General features: G+C 44.9%; 1 protein-coding gene across 1 annotated transcript in view; it reads right to left on the bottom strand.

Annotated features, from left to right (window-relative positions):
• Positions 1–571: 571 nt before the first annotated feature.
• The window catches only part of Fat2 (FAT atypical cadherin 2), a 65,345-nt gene continuing 48,796 nt past the window's right edge, over positions 572–17,120 (bottom strand). Inside the window, exons 19-23 of the mRNA XM_076855748.2 lie at positions 15,813–15,958; positions 12,166–12,607; positions 9,176–9,329; positions 2,129–2,586; positions 572–1,101 (exon numbers count right to left, since the gene is read on the bottom strand). Coding sequence (XP_076711863.2) covers positions 572–1,101; positions 2,129–2,586; positions 9,176–9,329; positions 12,166–12,607; positions 15,813–15,958 — 1,730 coding nt within the window. The remainder of the gene's footprint in view (positions 1,102–2,128; positions 2,587–9,175; positions 9,330–12,165; positions 12,608–15,812; positions 15,959–17,120) is intronic.

Below are 17,120 nucleotides of genomic sequence, written 5' to 3'. Positions count from 1 at the left end.
TAGCACGCCACCCGGCAGGGCAGACCCTTGACGAATATGAAATGAATGTCTGCATGCGGCAGATTCCCAGCGGGCTCTGGTACCTGCTCACCTCTCAGCCCCTAGGAAGATACCACATGGCCCTCTGGGGTCAGGTGCCCCTGGGGCTCACCTCTGGCGCTGGTATAGTAGTGGCCTGTTGGCCACCAACCTGCCCAGCTCCAAAATGGAGCTCTGGGCAGCCACCGGATGCATCCTGGCAGTGCCAACCCCATAGTTCAGGCCTGTCTTCCCGAGACTGAAAGAGGACAAGATCCATGGGACAGCCTACTTCTTGGCCATCCCTGGAGTCGGTCATTCCTCGTTTTCCAGGGTAACTGCTCGGTCATCCCCTCTCCTGGGGCCCTAGTGCTGTTTCTGAAGCTCTGGCCTCAGCTTCCCTCCACCCTCAGGGACCAGCTGGGGGACCGGAAGTCTGGACCGGGTGTGGGGGCTACCCTCCCTCTCCCAGCCACACTCCCTCCCTCCCTGTGAGACAGGAAGACGGTGCCAAGGCCGTGGCCTCCACCTGCCTCCCCCTGAGAACAGGGAGCTAGAACATGACCTCCTCACAGCTCCCATAGTCACTCTCCACCATGTCAGAGCCCTCATAGTGGGGGGGCGCCCGGGGATGGCGGCTGGTGGGAGGCGCAGCCTCCCCCTCGCAGTCAGCATAGGAGGGTCCTGCCCTGCTGAGGCGCATGCTCACCCCCTTGTACCCCTCCTCTGCCAGGCAAGGCCCTCCCCCTCCCTGCCGGAACTGCGAGTGGTAGTAGCTGATGGCCGTGTACTCATTGAGACAGGGGGCAAGCAGGCACTCTCGGGGGCTGGGGGGCCGCGGGGGCATCAGGTCTTCTAGGTTCTGGTTGCTGTAGCGAGGCGGGAGGGGTGCCCGCTTGTTTTCCAGCTCCAGAGGGAAGGGGAAGCCCCCATAGAGGGCAGTGGGCTCCGGCAACACCGCTGGGGTTGTGTGGTGGTGCGGCGAGGGCGGCAGAGGGCCCTGGGTCACTTCAGGTCGCGGGTATTCCCAGGGTTCCTTCCTGGAGTAAGTAGGGGGCCAGACGGTGGCCCCTCCGGGGTACACTGAAAGAGAACAGAGACATGAGGTGAGTTCTGAGTCTCCCTGGTGATTTCCAGCAGGCCCTTGAGCTACTAAAATTAGCTTAGCACGCGGTAGAAATGGCCCCAGGAGCAGGTGGGTGTGTGGTCCACCTACCCATGTTGTCCCTGACAGCTTAGGTTGATATGTGGACTCCAAAGGGGGCATGTTCAAGGCCAAAGGTTTGACCCAAAGCCAGCCCACCTTGCAAACCTCATCACTAATCTGAGAGTCAGGGGACAAGGAAGGAATATGGATGGTTCCGGGCGTCCCATCCCTACGGCTGGACTTGGCAACTATTTCCCAAGACCCACAGGAGAATTTATCCTCCTAACTGAAGGAAAGAGATACACAGTTTGGATTTGAAAGTGTGATGGCTTCTATCACAGAGTATGATGAAATGAGCCAGAAGACAAGACCAAGAGTTCTTGGTTCTAGACCCGTCTCTGTTTCTGAAAAGTTGGATGTGTTAGAACAAGTCACTTCATCTTTATGGTACTGGGACAAACAGTGAAATATTTGCTTTTGGTACTACTGGAAAATATACCAGAAAAAAAATATAAAGTGCTTTACAAATGCATCTCCTTTTGAGCCAAAGAAGTTCTTCCTTGGAGCCAGCCAACTCTGACTCGGCTGCTATACCTCCAGATGGAACAATCAGAAACGTGGACCACTGCTTCTCTTTCTCTTAGAAAAGTAAAAATGTGCAGACATCCCCTCTTCTCTCCAGGGATTCTACACAACCTTATCCATGGTCTATGTGTTTCTGGCATGAACATCAATTGTATGGCGTCACTTGGAATTTAGAGGGCTGGATCATGGTGCAGCACTCTGAGCCAAGAGTCCCAGCATCTTATCCAGTCATCAGTGACTCTGCATACGTTCCTTCATGTCCCATCCCAAGGGACTGGATTGAATGGTGGCTAAAAATGCTTATGCCTCAATGGACTATTTAAGTCTACCACCCCATTCCATCAATCCCAGAGGTTAAGGTTCTTTAGCTATACTAACCCATCTCCTCGCCCGACCAGGTTCTCTTAATGATGGACTCATGGTCAGCGTGGGAAGGGGCCACAGTTGGTGGGAGCCTGGGAGGCACACTGCAGACCACTGGCCGTTGCTTGGAACTGGGTCCAAAAGTGACGAGTTCATTAGGAACCGAGGTTTTGCTGGGCTCCGATTGGTTCAGGTTGTTGCAGGAGCTGGTGCTCAGCGGATCAAGCTCAATGGAAGGCATGGCTTGGGTGTCAACGCCAATACTCCTGGCCAGAAGGTCTGGGTCCTCCATGGCCACAGGCTTGTGGGACTTGCAACGGCGGCAGTAGAGGAGAAGCCCGACGGTGATTGTGATGATGAACAATATGGCCACCATGATGATCAGTAACTCCTGCTGTCCCCAGTCCCCTCTTTTGATCTCAGGGGTAACTAGGCAGTGTCCTTCCGAGCAACCTCTTGCCTCCATTTCACACCTGCAGAGACAGAGAAGGAGTCAGGGAGCTGAGTCATTCTACAGTCCTTTCCATGTCTCCTCTTACCAAGGTCAATGGGGTGGAAACCTTGACTCTCAAGAGCATCAGGTTCAACCACTTGCAGGTGCACACCCACCGTAATTATCAAACACACAAACATCAGAATTTTCCATCCTTCCCCAGTAAAACAAGGGCCTCAGCTACATCCTTATTTGTGACCCTTTGGATCTGGGCTCTGGGCATGTCCATTATTTCCCACCAGTGAAAACTAGGGATTGAACATTCTCTCCACCAATGAGATCAGATTTCCAAGCAAACACACTACCACAGTGGAGGTGTACAGCACACCAGGCTGTCCTCTATCTAGAATGTCAGGATCTCAGATACAAATCAGCAGTTGCCCAATAATGGTGACCAGGCATCAAGGCTACCTGCTATTCTTCATCAGGAAATCAGGGTCCTACACAGATCGGCCACATTACATAGGGCAACTTGCTCAGAGAAAGCACTTGACACCCTGTGACCTCTTAGGTCATCTTCAGCTTGGCATTCCATGGTGAAAGGCTCCTAGGGAACTTTATTTCCAGCCTTGTCCATTTTTTGAGGGATACTGGGATACCATCCAACTTGAGTTCAAAACATCAGCTAGTAGCTGAAATTTCACCACCGACATTTTGTTCTTTGGGGCATATTGGGTTGAGAACCAGTTGGCTTCAGATGGTATGGATTTATTTCTGGGCTCTCTATTCTGTTTCATTGGTCTAGGTGCCTGATTTTATGCTAATATCATGCTGTTTATTATTATGACACTGTAGTATGTCTTGAAATCAGATATATGGGGCTGCCTCTGTGTTCCTTTTGCTCGAGATAGTCTGGCTATTTGGGGTCTTTTGTGCTTCCATGTGAATTTTAGGATTATTTTTTCTGATTCTGTGAACAATGTCATTGGGATTATAATGGGGATTGCATTGGCTCTATAGGTTGCTTTGGGCAGTATGAACATTTTAAGAATGCCAGTACCTCTAATCTATGCACATGGGAGATTTTTCCACCTTTTAATGTTTTCTTCAATTTATTCCTTCACTGTTTTGTAATTTTCATTGTAGAGCTCTTTAATTTCCTTAAATTTATTTTTAAGTTATTCTTTGTGGCTACCGTCAATGAGATAACTTTCATGATTTCTCTGTCAGCAAATTCATTACTGATGTATGGAAAAGCTATTGATTTTGTATGATAATCTTTTTTATCCTGTTATTTTACTGAACTTGTTGATCAGTTTTAATATTTTCTGATGAACCTTTAGGTTTTTCTATGTTTAGAATCATATCCTCTGCAAACAAGGATAGTTCAACTTCCTCCTTTTCTATCTGTATGCCTCTCAATTTTTCTCTTGCCTGATTGCTTGAGCTAAAATTTCTAGAACTACGTTGTATAAGAGAGGTGAGAGTGAACATCCTTATCTTCTTCCTTATTTTAGAGGAAATGCTTTCAGTTTTTCCCCATTCCATTTGATTTTGGTTATGGGTGGTCATATATAGCTTCATTGTGTTGAGGTACGATCCTTCTATACCTAAGTTGTTCAGGGATTTTATCATGAAAGGATGTTAATCAAATGCTTTTTCTGCATCTATTGAAATGATCACGTGATTTTTTAGCCTTAATTCTATTTTACATTTTGCTGTAATTTACGTATTACATTTATTGATTTGTGTATGTTGAACTATCCTTGCCTTCCTGGAATAAAACCAACTTGGTCATCATGAATTATCATTTTGATGTGCTGTTGGATTCAGTTTGCTAGTATTTTGTTGAGAATTTTTGCACCTGTATTCATCACGGATATTGGCCTATAGTTTTCTTTGTTTTGTTGTTGTTATGTCCTTGTCATATTTAGATAGGGTAAAACTGGCCAAATGGAATGAGTTTGGAAAGGTTCCTTCCCTTTCAATTCTATAAAACAGTCTGAGAAGCAATCATGTTGGTTCTTCTTTAAAAGTTTGGTAATCTCAGCAGGGAAGCCATCAGTTCCAGGCTTTTCTTCACTGGAGATTATTTATTCCTAATTCAATCTCATTACTTGTTATGGTCGATTCTTATTTTTTTATACTCTCTTGGTTCAATCTAAGTAAATTATATGAGTCCAAAAATATCTCCATTTATTCTACATTTTAAAATTTATTAGCTTGTAGTTTTTCAAAACAATCCCTAGTGATTCTTTGAATTTTTAGTGTAAGTTATAATGTCTACTTTGTCATCTCTGATTTTATTTATATAGTATTTTTAAAAATTTTTATTGATTCTTTTTAGTTATACATAACCATAGAATCCATTTTGATGTGATTATACAAGTATGAATATATCTTATTCTGATTTGGACCCTATTCTTGCAGATGTACATAATGGTGGATTCACTGGGTCAATTCACCTATGTACATAGGAAAATTATATCAGATTAATTCCACTGTCTTTCCTTTTCCTATCCACCTTTATGCCCTTTTGTCTAATCTACTGAACTTCTATTCTCCTCCTCCCTCCTTAATGTTTTCACGTATCAGTGAAAACATTTGACCTTTGTTTTTTGGGGATTGGCTTATTTCACTTAGCATGATAGTATCCAGGTCCATCCATTTACTGGCAAATGGCATGAAGTCATTCTTCTTAATGACTGAGTAATACTCCTTTGTGTATATATACCATTATTTCTTTTCCATTCAGGTCTTGAACTATATTATTCCATGGTCTCCTGGCCTATAGGATTCTGCTAAGAAAGCCTCTGTTAGTTCAACAGGATTGACCTCAAATAATGAATTGGCACTTATCTCTTGTAGATCTTTTTATTTGGGGGGGGGAGGGGATACTAGGGATTAAACTCAGGGGCATTCAACCACTGAGCCACATCCCCAGCCCTATTTTGTATTTTATTTAGAGACAGGGTCTCACTGAGTTGCTTAACACCTTGCTTTTGCAGAGGCTGGCTTTGAACTCACGATCCTCCTGTCTCAGCTTCCCTAGCCGATGGGATTACAGGCATGTGCTACCACACCCAGCTTCTCTGGCAGATGTTAAAATTCTTTTTTTTTTGTTTGTTTTGTTTGTTTTGTTTTGTTCTTTTGACAGTTGGACTGTAATATGCCATGCTGAAGATCTTTTCTGATCATGTCTGTTTGGGCCATTGTTCCTGAATGTCCATGTTTTTACCAATATTAGGGAAATTTTCCACTATTATTTAGTAGATTTTTCTAAGTTCTTACCCTTATTTCTTCTCCTTTGGGTATGCTGCTATGTGGAAATTTGATCTTATATACTCTCTTTATCTTTATTTCTGCTGAATGTGATATTACCTATCTTCCAGCTCAGTGTTCTTTCCTCCACTTGATCTAGTCTGGCTGTTGAGGCTTTCAACTATCTTTAAAATCTGATTTATATAGAGTTCTTTATTTCAAATATTTCCGACTGGTTCTTTTTCAAAATTTTCTTTGCTGAGTTTCTCATCTATATCCTGCCACAACTTCCTCATTTCATCTGTCTGGAGCTCATTAATTTTTTTAAAAAAATCATTCTTTTGGCTTCTTTATCCAGGATCTCATCCACTTTGATACCTTTGGAAGATGTTGCTAGAGAATGACGAACACTAGGAGCTGTCATATGACCTTGTTCTTCCATATTCTTGTGTTCTTTTGTTGAGATTTGCATATATGCTGAAATGGTCATCTCTACCACTTTTATGAGATGGCTTCCTTGTAAGCGGCTACCTTCTGAAAATGTGTCTTGGGTATCAGTTTGTTACGCAATGTTGAGTTTGTTTCCAACTATGCTAGAAAGTGATTCCCCTACAGCTTCCTTGGTTGTGATTAGGGAGTTTGAGCACACTATGTACCTTATTGGAGTTAGAGAGACCCACTGTCTCTGCAGGTCATTCAAGAGTAGGAAAACTCTAATAGTTCAGACAGGTGTGGCGTAGATAGTAACATGGGGGGCTGGGTGCAACCTATGTGGTTACTCCTACTATGGAAGTGGTGGCCCCTATCAGGTGACGTGGAGGGCAGTTCTCAGGCACTGTTGATATTGGTTCTGACCATTGAAGGAATCTCTGGGAATGGCTCCTGTAGGCCCTGACAGTGGTGAGAGTCCTGAGTATTTGTCTTCTGATTAGACACTGGTGTGGGTCCTGGTGTTGCTGGGGTGAGAATCATAGCAATCCTTCTTTAGCAGTCACACTGTGTGCTGTTACTGTGGTCGTGCCCACCCAAGAGCAGGACCACAGACTGTCCCCGCAGCTATGCATTCCCAGTGACAGGGCGAGGGCTCTTTTCCCCCACAATTGTTTTAGTTGCGTTTCCTGCCATTGGTTGAATAGGAGTGGATTGTGGCTGGAGCCACAAAAGATTCCTCTCAGCTGAGGTGCATGCTGGAGAGAGGGAGAGGGGAATGTGGCCGGTGCCAGGCAAAATTTTCCTCTGGATCATCTTAGGCTGTGTGCCCCAAGGGTAGGGTGATGGCCAGTGGCTCTTCTATCCCTCCCTACCCCCAAGTCTTTCACCAAGGATTAAGTGGAGTGGGTCACTTCTGGAGCTAAGTAACATTCCTCTTGGCTGAGGGGCTTGCAAGAGTGAGGGAAAGCAGCACGTGGTGGGTGTTGGGCTAAGTTGCTCTCCATACCACCTTAGGGTGTGCCCCTTGGGGTCAGGGTTACAGCTGAGCCACAGCAGGTTGCTTAAAAATGCCCCAGCATGACTCTGTGGGTGGGGGGACCAAAGGAACCTCAGAGTTCTTTCTCTGCCACGTTAGCAACAGGCACCTGTGCATGGTGCTGGGCGGGGGGATGGTGGAAGCCATGCAGGCAGTTGCCCTCAGTCCTGTCACCTACACAATGGCCCAAACAGACAAAACTTCCCCCAGTGTCAGGGGAAGACTCCCTGCTGTCCCAGTGCCTGTTGATGGCACACTCGCTTCCTTCCATGTAGCAACAACTGCTCCCCACTGTCGTGTACTCAGTAGGTTGTGTCAGGGTCACTCCACGGAGCCACGTCCAGCTCGTGAGGCAGCAACCTGCTGCCTAGCCAGTAAGTGGGATGTCTGTGGGGTCTCAGAGATGGGAACACACAGGGCTTCTGACCCCTACAGCAGTCAAAATTCAGGTAATAGCCCCCCAATGCACACAAGAGCTCCTGGCTGCAGCACCCTGTGGAGATGAAATGAATTCCTACTCCAAATCCAGACTATGGTGCAAGCAGGGTTCAGGCCTCTCTCTTTCACCTTCACCCCTAAGGAGGGGGCAACTCCTCCTCCTTCAGCTGTGGAGTTAGCCACAGGTGATGGATATTTTGTTTCTCTCACTCTGTGGCCATCCCAGGCCTCTGGATTTTACAAGGCTTCTGTTTTTCTGCTGTTGAATTTCGGCATTCTCGCAAGGTCACTCACCTCAGTTTGTAACTATGCACCTGTTGTTTCCGTTCTTTGTGGAGAAGCAGGTAAGTATTAGTTATCTCTCTCCAGCCATCTTGCCAGTATCCAGCTTTGTCCACCTTTGTCAGCTACTGAGAAAGGTCCCCCCACCCCACTGGAGTCCAAAACATCTCCCAGTAGAATTTCACCAGCAACAGTTTGCATTTTTTTTTTTTTTTTTTTTTTTGGTTTAAATGTTGCCTCTCCCAAATTCCTTTTTAAAAATACAAACAGGACTTTCATGAGGTGCCATGAAGGTTCCTCCCACATATCTGATGAATAACATTCCTTGCAGCCAACCAGGGCAGGGAGTAGGGCAGGAAATGATAGTTTTTGAAAAAACCTCAAGCCTTCAACACATGGGGTAATCTTGGGCAAGCCCTTTTTCTCTCTGGGCCTCAGTTTCCCCATCTGTTAAATGGTGAGTGGACTACACCATTGGCTCTTATACAGAGGCTGATAGCAAGGGATCCCCTGGAAGCTTGCAAAGATAGAATCCAGGCCTATTCTTCAAGAGTCAATCTCAGCTGGTCTAAGTGGATCCAGGAATCCATATTTTTCCTACATCTCTCTCATGACTTCTTAAAGACTCCCCAGTTTGGAAGCTATAAGACCATATAATTGCTCAGATCTCTTTACCTCTAGGATTCCCAGAACAATTCTCCCCCTCTCCGGCCCCCGGCATCCCCAGCTGCCCAGCACAGTAGAAAGCACTGTGGCTGTGCAGAGGGGTCTGAGCCTGTACCAAATGGAATTGTTTTCCTCAGACCACTTCCTGGGAGGTCACAACACAAAGCAAGTGCAGCAATTTACTTTCAGACTTCAGCAAAGATCAGAAGTACCTCAGTTACTGTTGAGAAGTATAGCTTCCTGGCCTCTAACCCACGAGTTTGATTCAGTGGGTCAGAATAAGGCTTGGAAATCTCTTTAACAAGCCCCTCCTTCATCCCTTGGTATCCTGATGCAGGTAGGTGGTCTGAGGGGAAAATATTACCATGTGAGCAAGGCCTAGATGTCAGGTCTCTGGAGAACTCAGCCCCTGGACACCCACTGGCCTCTCTGGAGGTCAGAGTGCGAAGTTCATCCCTAACAGTGCCAAACTCAGAGTGAGGAGCCAATGCTGAGTGGCCTCTCCTGTGCTTACCTGTCCCCCATGTGTGGGTGAGGGCAGTTACAGGAAGTTCCTTCAGGAGAGGAGATGCAAGTTCCACCTTCCAGGCAGGGAGTAGAAGTACAGTTCTCCCTTCCACGTTCACAGTTCTTTCCAGAGAAAGGCGGAGGACACTTGCAGATGTAGTCTGGGAGAGAAGAAAGGCAAGAGAGTGGCTGACTTAGCACTTAGGGGAGACAGTGGCATTTTGCAGACCCATGTGCTCATGCTACCCTTCAATAACCATTAGTGACGTCATTGAGTTCCCTCCTCTATGCAAAACGCCACACTGGGCACTGGTGCCCTGCTGACTAAGAACACTTGGGCCCTGCCCTCAAACTACTTCAGTCCAGAAGAGAGAGCAGACATCTAAAGAACAGCAATGAACGTCGTTGTCATCATTATCATCATCATCATCATCAATTTATTCTGAACCAGTACCTTGCTGTTTTGGTTACCATAGCTCTATAGTATAACTTAAGTTCTGATATTGTGATGCCTCCTGCCTCATTTTTCTCACAAAGGATTGCTTTGGCTATTCTGAGCCTCTTATTTTTCCAAATGAATTTCAGGACTGCTTTTTTTTATTTCTATGAAGAACTTCACTGGAATTTAAATAGGAATTGCATGAAGTCTATACAGCACATTTGGTAGGATGGCCATTTTGACAATATTAATTCTGCCTGTACAAGAACATGGGAGATCTTCCCATCTTCTAAGGTGGTCTTCAGTTTCTTTAGTGGGTGCCAACACACAACAAGGGGGAGCGAGAATAAAAGTTTAGTAAATTAGACAAAAGGGAATGAAGTGAAGGGAATAAAGACAGGAATAGAAAAGACAATGGAATGTTCTTACATAACTTTCCTGTGTACATACATGAATACACCACAGGGAAGCCACATCACGTACCACCACAGGGCTGGGATCCTAATTAGAATCAATTGTACTTCTTATTTGTATAAATGTCAAAATAGACTTCACTGTCACGTATAACTTAAAAAAGAGCAAATTAAAAAATTACTCAGAGCTAGTCATTGTTGTACGAATCTTTATGTGTTATCTTATTTGATCCTTAGGAGGATTCCAAAACCTATTACCAATATCATCCTCATCTGGGACAGGTACAAGGAGTGGCAGATGAGAAAAGGAGACAATGGAAAATGTAGGATTTTAGTGCAAGTCATTTGGCTAGTAAATGGCACAAATGGGATTCAAACTCATAGGTATCTACAATGTCAGTGTCTCAGTAATTATCATTAGTTTTATTGAAGACAATGTTGGGAGGAGGCTGGTTTAGGGTAGGGACCATGGAAATATTTCAGCTGAGATCTGAAGGATGAGTAGAAATTTAGTCAGTCAATAAGATGGAGGGGCACAGAGGAAGATGCCTTCATGCCAAGGAGAAGAAGAGATGGCATGTTCAGGAAACCACACGGGGTGGGCCAGCCCCCTGAGGAGGGGGAGAGTGTGCACTACAGGGGCCTGGAGGGAAGATGGTCCAGAACATCAGGCAATGTGAATCTCGCTCAAGGATCTGGATTTTTCCTTGACAGCATGGAGGTGGAGCACTGAACAGTTTTTGCAGGAGAGGGGCATGCTCAGATCTGCATTTTATGAAGATCACTCTGGTTCCTGGTGGAGGAGGGGATGGAGGGAGAGAAGCTGGAGAAGAATGCAGAGCTGGCTGATGCAGATAAAAAAAATGACAAGTGATAAGGGCTTGGGTTAGAGTGTTGGTAGTGGGGTGGAGAGAAGGGAAGACTCCTTGGATCTTTTGCAGGTAGAAATGGCAATATGGTTAGCAAGACAAACTAGAAAATGGGATAATTCCAAGTGTTGACTGGAACACGGACACACAGGAACCTGATGCATTGCTAGTGAAGTACAGGCTGCTGTGGCCGCACTGAGAGCAATTTAGCCCTATTTAGTTAGCAATCTTTTTTATTTTTTTTTCCCCAGGATTTGGGGTTGAAACATGGCCTTGGGCATGCTATGCAGAAATTCTACTGATGAGCTATACCCCAGGCCATAACCCTATTTAGTCAAAATAATTATTTGCATTCTTTTGGTATGTGAATTCTACTCTTGTGTGTGTGTGAGCAAAGGAAATTCTTAAGCAGGTTCATAAAGAGACTTGTGAAGATTTGCTGCAGCAATTGATGGAGATGGGAGTTTGAAGCCACCCACATGTGTATCAGGGAGAATGGAAAGGGAAAATGGGAATGCATGCGTACCATGGATACCATGGAGTATTGACACACAACGAAAAGCAGTGACTTGGAACTACCCAAGGTGGTGTAGATGAATCTTAAAAATATGCTGCTGAGCACAGGCATAAAAGTTATCTAGTGCTTCCATGAATTAAAATATCAATAAATCAAGGCATTATACAAAAATTCACTCAGAAACATTAACTGATTGCCTCTGGGGCTGGGGGAGGGGAAGGGAGTAGAGTTAAAGGGAAAGAGAAAGAGACTTTGCATAGACTATTGATGACACTGAGGTGCTCGATCAACTCGCTACCTTCAAGATCCTCCTTCACGTCCTCCTCCATCCCACAGAAAGTAGAAAGAAAGAGCTTTTGTTAAGGAAGAAAAAAACTCCTGACTTCCCTTAGTACAGATCCCGCAGATTCTGACTCTTTACTCACAGACTGGGAGGGGAACAGAGGATGTGTGGATTGAGAGGGCAGGAGTTCTCCATCGAGATCTGCACCCTGAACATGCCTTTCCCACTTGAAAGCCTTGTGACTTTGGGGAGGTTCCTTTTCCTTTCTGTGTATCCCTTAGAGCCCAGCAGTTTCCTGGGCTATAAAATGGAGCTCCTGAGCTATTTATAGCTCTCTTCTCTCCCTGCCACAAGGGGCAATGGTGGAGCAACTTGCTTTGTAAACTCTACGGTGATATGAGATTGCTAATTCAATACATCAGAGTCCCCTGAAAGAGTCTCTGGGGTAAACTTGGGAACAGTCCCTCAGCCCTTACCTGCCCTGTGGGTCTGTGAGCACCTCCCACCGTTGAGACACGGGTTGTGGCTGCAGTCATCACTCTGCAGGCAGCACTGGGTGATGGCCTGGCTCTCCAGCAAACCTGCTGTCTTTTTGCCATGGGCCAGTGGGTCTACTTCCTCTCCATTGACCACAACAGCATCCAGGCAGCCTTCAAAGCCCTGGGAGACATTTGAGGAAGAATGGGAGAGGACAAGGCCACCCAGCAAGAGGCGTCTCTCAGGCCTGACACCCTGGCACTTCTCTGGAATGACAAGGGAGGTGATCCCTGTACTGTCAACCAACAGGCGAAGGGAAGTGTCTGACTCCTCCACTAGGATGTAGTGCCACTCTTGGTCATTCACGTGATGCTGGGAGGAAAGGTTTCCATAGAAACCACCTGGACAGTGGTATTCCAACTGGGGCACTCCATTGGCCAGCTGCAAAGAAAACCCAGAAAGCCATCAGCAAAGCCAAGAATTCCATGTGATTCTGTTAGTCCAACGAATATTGTATGGGAGAAGCAGAGTTTGGTGCTTTCCGAGTCTATTCCAGACATTGCATTTGTAGGACATAAAAGCCCTCAAAGTTTCATTTTTTCTCATAAAAATATATATTTGTGTTAGCACCTGATGGGTATTTTGATGTTTTAGAAAGAATTCAGAAATAAACATTTAAAATATTGAAATATTAATGGTTATAACTCATATACCCCAAACTTCCTTAGAATCTTTCATAATTTTTTAAATATATAGAAAGTCCTGGAAGTCCTGAGCTTATAACAGAGTCACTGGCTTAAGACATTTTAATTCACTTCACTCTCAAGAAATAGACATGCCTGTGGCTGAATATTTTTCTGTGTACCTTGGGCTATACTTCTTTCTATAAAAATTTGAACGTCTAACCCAGTCTTTTCGAGAAACTATCCATGTATACAACATCTTTCTGATTTTTGCCCTGATTGAATACGATTTATACTTTTACATATTTTAAAAGGAAATCATATTATTATGGAAAATAGAAAATCAACATCACTTTCTAATAATAAAAAGGAGTAACAAATATAAATGCATCTCAAACAACACATTGCAATTAAATCATTTCTTTCAACCATGTGGGACCACGAATCTGTTGATGGACCATCTTTTCACTGTCTCTCACCTCTGTAGTGTCCTCACTCCTCTCCTGATCCAGCTTAAATTCCACAGTCAATCATATCATCACCACTCCCTTCATATACTCTTGATTTCTGTCTCTTCAAAGAACTCACTTGCTAAGTCCACAGCTATGGTAAATTCCAACACTCCACCTGTTCTCTATGGACAGAGAGCTCAACGTGGTTGCAGAAAAACACACTGCTTTGCCTACTGGCCCCACTTCAGTTTCATGACTATGAGTCTCAAATGAACCTTTAATGCTGCCCAGCCATCAAATCTTCCTTGGTCCATTCACTCTCCCAGACGACTGACTTTTTATCTCAACATCCTCCTGCTGATCGTTACTTAGCTGACGACACTGCTTCCTGCAGAAGCCATCTGGTGGCACCTGCAGAAACTCTCACCACCAATTACATCACAGTCTAACCACTTCACTAAAACCAATCTCTCCACTGATGCACTAGATCTCAAAGAATGGGTTCTACTGACTCTTCTTTCTCTTTCCTACATCTTTGTTTTGTTCATTCTCTACTGGATCATCCCAATCAGTATTTAAACATACTGTTATTGCTCTAATCTTTAAAAAAAAAAAAAGTTGTCTTGGACTTGATATAATTTTCTGTCCTTGTCTCCACTTTGTAGCCCCAATCTGCCACTACACTGAAACCACTGGTATTAGGGTATTCAATGAGATCTGTGTTGCCAAATCCAAAGAGATATCAGTTTGCATCTTTCTTGGCTCTTAGCAGCATATCACCCAGCTCCTTTTTGATGCATGTTCTTCCTTTGGCTTCCAGGATACAATATTCTTGGCTTCCCTCCAACATCACTGGTTGCTCATTTTCAATCTCTTTTGTTGGATCCTCTTTTTCTCCCAGACCTCTTAATGTTGTTGTGTCTCCAGGATTGATACTTGTTCTACTCTCTTTTCTCTATATACTCCTTGGTGATCTCTGGTGATTTCCTCCATTCTCATGGCTTTCAATAGTAGAAATGTGCTCAGGACTCCCAGGACTCCATCTCCAGCCCAGACCTCTCTCACAACTCTAGACTGGTTTATCCAGCCTCCAGCTCTGCTCTGAGGTCCAATAGGCACCTCAAACTCACTCTTCCAAACTGAGCTCTCGATCCCCACACCACCCCCATCCCTGCTCCACCCCTATCCTTCCCCAGGTCTATTGGTAGCCACTGCATCCTTTTAGTTGCTCAGGTCAAAATGTCTCACTGTGTTCTCTCCCATCCTTCACTCAACTCACTGAACAATGCTGTGGGCTCTACCTTCAAAGCCTTTCCAGACACCTCCTTCCCAGTTCCATTCTCATCACGGGTCTCCACTGTCATCCTCTCTTACCTGAATTGCTATCAGAGCCTCCTGATTGGGTCTCTCTGATTCTTTGTTCCTCTAGAGTCTATTCTCAATGCAGACCCTTTTAAAAATGTCAGAGTATTGCAATTATCTGTTTAAAACCTTCTAATAGCCTCCATTTTCCTTAGAATAAAAGCTGAAGTCCTTACAATGACCTATAAGGCCTTAAAAGATACAGCTCCCATCCCACCAGATCTTGGACCTCAACTTCTAGTACTCCTGCACCACTGGCTCACTCCACCAGAGCCATGGAGAACCCTGCACTGTGGCATGCAAAGCATCCTCCCTCTGGCTGGTTGTTCCCCTCAGATGCCCACATAGAAACTTCCCTCACCCCCTCTAAATTACTACTCAGTTATCACCTCAATGAGACCTTCCCAAATCACCTTATCTAAAATTATAACTCCCCTCACCCCTGACACCTCCCAGCCCATTTTTTTTCCTGTAAGACTTATTCAAACAAAATAATTTTATTTGTGTCTATTTATTGTCAGTCTCCTGCCTGCAGAATGAAAGCTCTATGAGTGATTTTTGTCTTATTCACGGGTGAGACCCAAGCACCAAGAACAGTACCTGTCACGTGGTATAGATGCTCAACAAATATGTGAGTTAAAATCTAACCAGTTGCCAAAGTCAGCTTTCTCTTTGTCCAAACGGGAGATGGGCAAGTATTAAAATCAAGCAAGGCAAACTGAGCTTTCTATAGGATATTATCAGAAGGACTGAAAAACTACTTAAAGGAAATTAATTATGATTTCATGTAACTTTATGCTGAGTTTGTCATCTTGAATATTCCCAGTGGACAGCCCTGACCCCTTGAGAAACACTCGCTTGTTACTCAACAAAACTGATAATAGCATAAGATGAGGTCGTCTCACCCATCTCTATTAACAGCCCACTCCTGATTGTCCTTGAACATGTATGTACCTTCAGGCAAGATGGCTATGATGATCCTGCACAGGACTGCACTGTGTCTTTGTTCAGTAGTCACAACCAGCATCCCCCAAAACTGGGCAGGGATTTCTTGGCCAGGAACTGGCTCCTGGGACATCCTCATGTCACCCCCACCTTCCCAGCCTGGGATGCCCATATGAAATCGCTCAGGTTGCCAGTGCCTCTTACCTTCAGGGAAATTGAGGCTGTTTCATTGGTGAATAGGAGAATGGCCTGTGGCTGGAGCGTTTTCAGAGAGAAGTGGATGTGCCAATTCTGAGCCATGGGGGGTCTGTACTGCACGTAGCTCTGACCACTGAACCTTATGGCAGTACCTGCAAAAGTAACCATTATTTAAAGTGATCACCATGAAGCCGTTGGACTGATTTTGTCTCATTCAATTCTTGGTGACAAACAAAGTCACCATTCACATTTTATCCATGGAGAAACTAGACCGGGGTTGGGGGTTAGTTTTCTAGACCCACATAGCTAGACAGAGGCCATCACCCTGAACACATTCCTCTGGGCCATAGGAATCACTGCTTTAGGTCCCAGCCTGGGGACAGGAACTGTGAGCTTTAATTATTAAGAAAGCCAGGAATGTATCAGTTGAGTGAGAGGAAATCAAAATTTTATCCTGTAGCTGAGCATGGTGGCACATGCCTGTAATTCCAGCAACTGGAGAGGCTGAGGCAGGAGGATCACAAGTTCAAGACCAGTCTCAGCAACTTAGTAAGACCCTGCAGATGTAATGATGTAACTCAGCACCCCTGGGTTCAATCCCTAGTTCAAAAAAAAAAAAAAAATCCTACAGTTTCCATGTTATTTCTGACATCATCTGAGGAAGAATGAGCTAGAATTTGGAGAGAATTTTGCATGTGCAATTTTAGGACCAGGAAGTTTTTATATACTCTTTGCACCAGTAGGATTATAATAATTTGGGTAAGCACTTCCCAAATGAAATGCAAAAAGAAAAAAGCAAAAACAAAAAAAGTAGTTAGGGGTAAATTGTGCGGTCAAAACTTCTGTCGAATCCTGCATCCTCCATCCTTGCTAAGGCAAAGTGGCACAGTAGAGTCAGGCTTCACCTAAACAGGAGTTTCTCAAGCTTATTTGACCATAAGACACTCTTATGTGGACACCCCTGGAAACAGCATCCTGAAGAACCCCTTTGGGGAAATACTGTGTTAGATTAAGTTGCCCTCACCAGGTGTGTAGAAATAGATCCTCCCTAGAAGCAGGTTCAGCTGTGAAAGCCCTAAATTCCCCAGTGTGAATGAGCCTATCAGTCACCAGGGGAAAGAATGAGTGGTACAGGCTCCAGGCACCTGGGCAAGAGGAGCTGCTAAAGAGAGAGCGGGTAAAGGTCAAAGGGAGGAGATGGAAGCATCAGACAGCCCAAGACACAAGGGCATCCAGGATCCAAAGAGTCCTTCACGTTGGCAGTTTCACACTCTCTGACCCTGGCATTTCCAACGTAGTAGGGCATTACTGGAT

The sequence above is a fragment of the Callospermophilus lateralis genome, chromosome 5, assembly GCF_048772815.1.
Source record: "Callospermophilus lateralis isolate mCalLat2 chromosome 5, mCalLat2.hap1, whole genome shotgun sequence".
In the NCBI taxonomy this organism is placed as follows: domain Eukaryota; kingdom Metazoa; phylum Chordata; class Mammalia; order Rodentia; family Sciuridae; genus Callospermophilus; species Callospermophilus lateralis.
This window is presented reverse-complemented; position numbering and strand designations above follow the sequence as displayed.